This window comes from Sorghum bicolor, chromosome 10 (assembly GCF_000003195.3).
Source record: "Sorghum bicolor cultivar BTx623 chromosome 10, Sorghum_bicolor_NCBIv3, whole genome shotgun sequence".
Lineage (NCBI taxonomy): Eukaryota > Viridiplantae > Streptophyta > Magnoliopsida > Poales > Poaceae > Sorghum > Sorghum bicolor.
Window position 1 is genome coordinate 12,677,092 of NC_012879.2, and position 6,862 is coordinate 12,683,953.

The 6,862-nt window shown below is 41.7% G+C and overlaps 2 protein-coding genes across 2 annotated transcripts; both read left to right on the forward strand.

Moving 5' to 3' along the window:
- LOC8073725 lies at window positions 270–1,199 on the forward strand. Its single transcript, XM_002436818.2, has one exon. The coding sequence runs from the start codon at window positions 347–349 to the stop codon at window positions 941–943; it is 597 nt and encodes a 198-aa protein (XP_002436863.1). The 5' UTR covers window positions 270–346; the 3' UTR covers window positions 944–1,199.
- On the forward strand, window positions 5,674–6,537 carry LOC110431091. The gene has a single exon (XM_021449786.1). It carries the CDS (start codon window positions 5,674–5,676, stop codon window positions 6,535–6,537), a length of 864 nt encoding a protein of 287 aa, XP_021305461.1.

Consider the following 6,862-nt stretch of genomic DNA (forward strand, 5'->3'; position numbering starts at 1 on the left):
GCTAATGCCATATCTAGATGCGAAAAGTTTTTAGATTTTGACACCATAGCACTTTCATTTTTATTTAAAAAAACATTGTTCAATCATAGAGTAATTAGATTTAAAAGATTCGTCTCGTGATTTACAAATAAACTATGCAATTAGTTTTTATTTATATTTATATTTAATGTTCTATGCATGTGCATGTGCCGCAAGATTTCGATGAGACAGAGAATCTTAAAAAAGTTTTTAGTTTTTAGGTAAACTAAACAAGCCCAGAGCTAGCCCACACGATCAGAGGTCTATCAGAACTTGGAGAGGCTTATCATGAAGAAACAGCCACCAAGCAGTCGAGAGACTGCACAAGATGAACCAGCTCTCTCTTCTCCACCGCGCCCTCCACCTACATCGCCTCCCTCCCGGACGCGGCCATGGCCTCACCGCCACCGCCGTCGTCCGAGCTCGGCTCTCCTCCTCTGAACCCACCCCACATCAGCACGCAAAGCGCCACCTCGCCGTAGCACGTCCTCACGAGAGCATCGCGGCAGCTACGGATCAGGAGAGCCACCACCACCCGCGTCAAGAGCTCGCGGCGGGCGGCGGCGGCGGCAGGACCAGGACGTGCGCGCTGCCGACGTGGGCGCTCATCGGCGGCATCACGGCGGGCGTGGCCGTGGCGCTGGCGCTGTCTGCGGGGCCGGGGGCCGGCCCCGCCCTGGCGCTGGGGCCGCCGGAGGGCCCCCTGGTGGAGGAGTTCTGGGACAACATGCGGCGGTACGCGCTGTACGTGGTGACGGTGAGCACCGGGGTGGCGTACGCGGTGCTGCAGCCCATCGTGGAGCTGCTCAAGAACCCCGTCACCGCGCTGCTCATCGTCGCCGTCCTCGCCGGCAGCGGCTTCCTCGTCTCGCAGGTGCTCAATGCCATGGTCGGCAACTCCGACTTCATCTACAGGTACGAGTAGGGTAGGCGAGTGTGTGTGGCGCTGAGGCCTCTCCTCCCTGTGCCCGAGAATGGAGATAGAGATGAAACGTGTGACGTGTCAGCGAATCATTCGACGGTGTAATAAGTGTGTAATCTATTCGGTTCTTCTTCGAGTTCGGCTTCCTTTTCCAGCTAGAACAGGAACGTGGTTGAAATTGAAGTGTGTTGCATCGTTATGGAGGTCTTGTTTAGACCTTGTTTAGTACACTAAAAAAACTAAAAACATTTTCAGATTATGTCACATCAAATCTTACGCCATGTGCATAGAGCATTAAATATAGATGAAAACAAAAACTAATTATACAGTTTGCCTGTAAAATCACGAGACGAATCTTTTAAAAGACTAGTTACAAGTTACTCCATGATTGGATAATATTTGTCAAATAAAAACAAAATGCTACAGTATTAAAATTCAAAAACTTTTTAGATGTAAACAAGGCCTTATTTATAAATCTAGCTAATCAATAAGATAAAGCACTCCAACAAACTCTTATTGATTCCACTAGATGTCATAATCCAATCGTGATCAGTGCATTTTCATTAGCAACATAAGCATCATCGGTAACTTATATTCAGCTCAAAACTGCACTTTTCTGGGCACTGCTATGTTCCCGCGGACAGTCCAATGCATACCCAAATAGTCCATGAAAGTGCGGTTATAGAGTTAACAATTTGTACAGACATTTTGTCGCCACGGATCACAACATGCACATATATGAGTTGTCCACATTTGGGCACTTGTGGCCCCACGTGTCAGCACCATGTATCTCCAGTTCAAAGGAGAAGGCATCACCGCATCAGTAGCCCCTTCTCACTCTCACTCAGACTCTAATCTCTCTCACTCACACCAAAAACACCACCAAGCAAGAGGAAAAAAGAAGAAGAATGATTTGGAGAAGAGCTGCGAGGGAAGTCTTGGAGGAGACGTAGAAGATCCACAAAGTTATTGCTAGGACTAAAAAGGGAGGAGCCTTCTCTCCCTAGTAAGAAGGAGAGTAAGGAAAAGTTTGCAATGCAAGAAGAAGGAAGAACAAGGGAGAGGAGCTCGAGCCAAGTCCTTTCCACAACAACAAGGGCCTGTGTTGCAACTCCTCTAGCCCCTTGGTAAGTTGGATCTTGAGCAAATTCACTTAGATAATCTTGAGGTCAAAGAATAGATGTTCAACACCTAGAAAATGAACTCCATAAAGATTTTGATGATTAGATGCATTGTAGCTAGATTCACCTAGCTAGATATGCTCTATACAACCCTAGGGACACCCATAAAAGCAGTTTACACATGTAAACACTTTAGGGTTAAAATTCATTTTCGAAGTCATAAGAACACATGAACAATGTTCTCATGGATATGGAGGAACACCCCAAATAGTCCGTTGGTCCAACATTTAGAATTAGACTTAAACTTAGCACATACAACACATGTTCCTACGGATAGTCCAGCGGATCGCCCATACAGTTTGATAAAAATTCAATTTCCAAAACTGAGGCTACACAGTTCAGGTCATGCACTTGTGGACTATATTTGGTTAAAGTTTAAAATATATGATTTATTAAAAAAATGATACTTTTCTAAGGATCGAGGAGCACCTTGCTAACATGGACGAACTAGTGTCCACCTCATCAGTATAGGCTTGCGAGTACCTTGGCAAACCATGCATCCAAGTAGCCATGTTCTCCATCTTTACATAAATAAAAAAATAAAGTAATTACTTGAGAATAATTATTAGCAACAATCATTAGCTACCATTATTAGCAACAATCAATAAGTAACAATTATTATCTACCATTATTAGCAACAATTATTAGCTATCATTATTAGCAATAATTGTGTTAGAAACGATTATTAGGCATAATTAATAGTACCAATTATTATCTACCATTATTAGCAACAATTAATATTAGCAACAATTATTAGCAACAACTATTAGTTTACCAATAACTATTCATGCAAAACACATTCAAATTTTATTAAACAAAAACAAAAAAGGAAACCCTAGATCTAGAATCTCTTTTCTCTCTATATATGAAACTATAATTAATCTCCATTAAAATCAAGCTATATCACCTAATTGATGGTGCAAAGTGATGTCTCTACCTAATCTACACTAATAGCATCAAAGATAAGCTCCAATTTAGTCGGCACAACGCTCAAGCTGCATGGAAGAGAGAGAAAACCAAAATATAAATTGCTCACTAACCAACCAATAAAACTTGGATTAGAGCGTGGGAATAGCATTTTCTTACCTTAAACAAGCTCCCCACCAAAGGATTTGAGTTCAACTTACTAGAGTGATTTTAGGGAGGTGCCCAAGGCCTCCCAAGCCTTTTTTGCGCGAGTGGAACTGAGTGGCTCGAGTGGAACTGAGTGGCTCGAGGAGAAAGAAGGGTGAGCAAGCCACTTATAGCTACAGACCACTGTAGGGGTGCCTGGTGTCAGTGCCTCCCCCACTGTAAGGGCGGTTGGTAACACCAGCCGCCCCTACAGAGACCACTGCAAGGGCGACTGGCTTCCTGGTTGCCGGCCCAGCCACTGTAAGAGCGGTTCAAATGCTAGCCGCCTCTACACTGTGGGGGGAGGGCGTTCTCTTAGTAAGTTTTCACGTAGTGTGTGCCTAGCTCCGGCTGGCAAGGTATTGCTGGCCCTCAAGGCAAAACGATCAATGTCTCAAAACCAAGCTTGCTCTAAAGTTCTCTTTAATCCTATGCTATAAAATTTAGCACTAAAATTTACATCGCTTGAGCTCCTGAGACTCCAAATAGAAAATCTAAAGTGTTGTTTAAAGTTTAGCCAACCTAAAAAACACTTTAAATCATATAAGGGCACTCCCAACCAAGAAACTAGATAGTTTCTAACTTTATTAATTATTGTGCCAACTAAGCAAATAAAAAAAAGGAGATGAGGAAATGGTTTTTTAAGAAGAAACTACGTCTACGTGAGAACCAAGGCATAAAGATATGTTCTGGGTAGATAATGAAGAGAGAAAATATATGATTGAATAAAAATTTATTGTGTAAAAACTATCAATTAGAATTTATTTTCTACGTGTAGTGTTTATATAAATTAATAAATATAAAAATTACTTGTGATTTTTATCATTGAGACTGCTGCAATAATTTAACTAAAATGATCTAAAACTTTAGCCTCAACTTTAACCAACTAAATTTTAAACTAGAAAATTTGAACGACCCTTGAGTTTTTAGGCCAATCTCAATGATGTTTGTTAGAGTTTTATGGACATTAAATATACTGATGTGGCATCATATTAATAAAGAGAGAGGTGATAAAAATTTCATGGAAGTAAGGAGAGTTTTAAGCCATCCTTAGTGTGAGTTTCATATTTCAGTGTTCAACACATCCATATTTTAGAAACGAAAGAGTTTCATAGGGATACAACTCTCTCTTCTCACATAAAACTTTTATCATCTATTTCTTCATTAATACAATGGCACATCAACATATTTAATGTGTATGAAATTCTAATAAAACTACATTAAAACTGGCCTTATGAGGATGAAACTCACTTAGATGCCCTTATGAGTGTGTTGTAAACTGGGTCATCAAACCCCACTTAGGCCTTCTGCAGTGTGGTCAGGGAGTGATGCCCAAAAGAGGAGAGAGAGTGTTTGGGCATCACTCCCAACACTGCAATAAGTGGTGCTTGTTTTCATTGAGGCCAAAAGTATTGGGAGCGGTGAATGAAGATTCACCGATGCCCAAAGTATAAAAAATAATTGTTTACTGTAGCGCGTGTCAGAACGGTTACAAAGCCGTTGGCCACACACAAGTACACAGTGCTTCACACAAGGCCGTTGGCCACACACTGGCCACACACACAAAGTTCAAAACGCATAGACGCTGGGCACACAGGCCTTCAAGTACATATAACCGTTGCCAAATGCCTATAAATACAACTACCTACCTGTACATGAACTCACAAAACTCTCTTTATTCTCTCCCTCTGTAGACATGGAGAACACAGCTTCATCTTTCACAAATATGATGAACTCTGCAATGACAAGTGGTGAGCCACAGAAAAAAGCTAGGCAGCAACATCATTTTCCTTCACCACAATACCCTATTAACTATTCATCACAATTTCCTACCTCTTTTCACCCCCAGTATTCACACATGTTCAATCCCTTTGGATCCCAATCAAACTACCCACAATTCCCATTCTCATCACAAGGAAGCTATCAAGGTACCTCTTACCAAGGGATGGTACAATACCCACAAGGGTTGCTGATGCATCACAAGTTGGATCCATGGGTTTCTTCCGAGGTAGCCGAGGGGTTGATTCATGAGTTGATGAGAGTAGCCCTATTGGTTCAGCTTCTCCAGTGTCCCAAGAGCAACATCAGACTGATGTTCCTCCTGTAAACACACCAGTTTGGAGTGACAACGACAGCTGCCCTGAAGAAAGTGGAAAGAAAGAAGGTCGACAATTTTGGAGTGAGGAGGAAAACCTTCGGTTAGTTAGTGCTTGGCTCAAACATTCCACTGATCCAATTGTTGGAGTTGATAGAAGAGGAGATAGGTACTGGAAGGATGTTGCAGCAGAGTACAATTTGACTACACCCAAAGATCGAAGAAAAACAGGTGCTCAATTGAAAAATCATTGGACCAAGACTATCCCTTTAATTACCATTTTCAATGCATGCTATGAAAAGGAGAAAAGAGAGCATGCTAGTGGTGAATCCGATGATCAAGTTATGAAAAGAGCGTGGATTTCCGATGAAAAGGAGAAAAGAGAGCATGCTACATATTTAAGAAAACCAACTACAGAAGACATCCAAAGGTTACTTCATATAGGTGAAGCGCGTGGATTTCCAGGCATGTTGGGTAGTGTAGATTGCATGCATTGGCAATGGAGGAACTGTCCGGTGGCATGGAAGGGACAATATACTCGTGGAGATCAATGTGGACCAACTGTCATGTTAGAAGCAGTTGCCTCACATGACCTGTGGATATGGCATGCATTTTTTGGGGTTGCTGGGTCAAACAATGATATCAATGTCCTTAATCGATCACCTTTGTTCACTGATGTAGTACAAGGAAGAGCTCCAGAGGTTCATTTCACAGTCAATGGCAACGAGTACAACATGGGATACTACCTAGCAGATGGTATTTATCCAGAGTGGGCAACATTTGTGAAAACAATTCATTTGCCTCAGTGTGGAAAAGACAAATTATTTGCAGAACACCAAGAGGGAGCAAGAAAAGATGTGGAACGTGCTTTTGGTGTTTTGCAAGCTCGATTTGCCATTCAACGAAGCCCAGCACGTATGTGGCAAGTGCGATCACTCGCTGAAATTATTTATGCATGTATTATATTGCATAACATGATTGTGGAGGATGAAAGGGATTCTTTTAGAGTTCGATATGATGACAACTACGAGCATGAGTACCACGAGAGTAGCTCATCTGCACCATTGTTATATGGACATGGGCCCATTCATGGATTTGCTAGGGCTCTAGAGATACAAGAAGGCATACGTGATCGAGATATGCATCGTCGTCTAAAGGCGGACTTGATTGAGCATATATTTCAGCGCTTTGGAGGCGCCCAAGCTTAGATTTATTTTATCTCCTATCAAAATGTGTGTACCAGTATATGTAGTTTTACATTAAAATAATTGTACTGTTATGTATGAACTCTATCAGTGTCAAAGTGTACTAACTAAAATGTAGTATGCTAGTTTAAATTTCTATTGTAGTCTCAAGTACACCATTTGGATTGCGTGTTGTAGAGACTCAAAAGTATTTATTTTTCTTTGTTTCCACTGAACAAAACGAATGTGTTCTACAATCACTAGATGTCAAGATTTATCACAAATGAAGTAGTACCTGCAGCAGTACCACGAAGCAAGGCAGCAGCAGTAGCCTGCGTGCCTTCCTCTT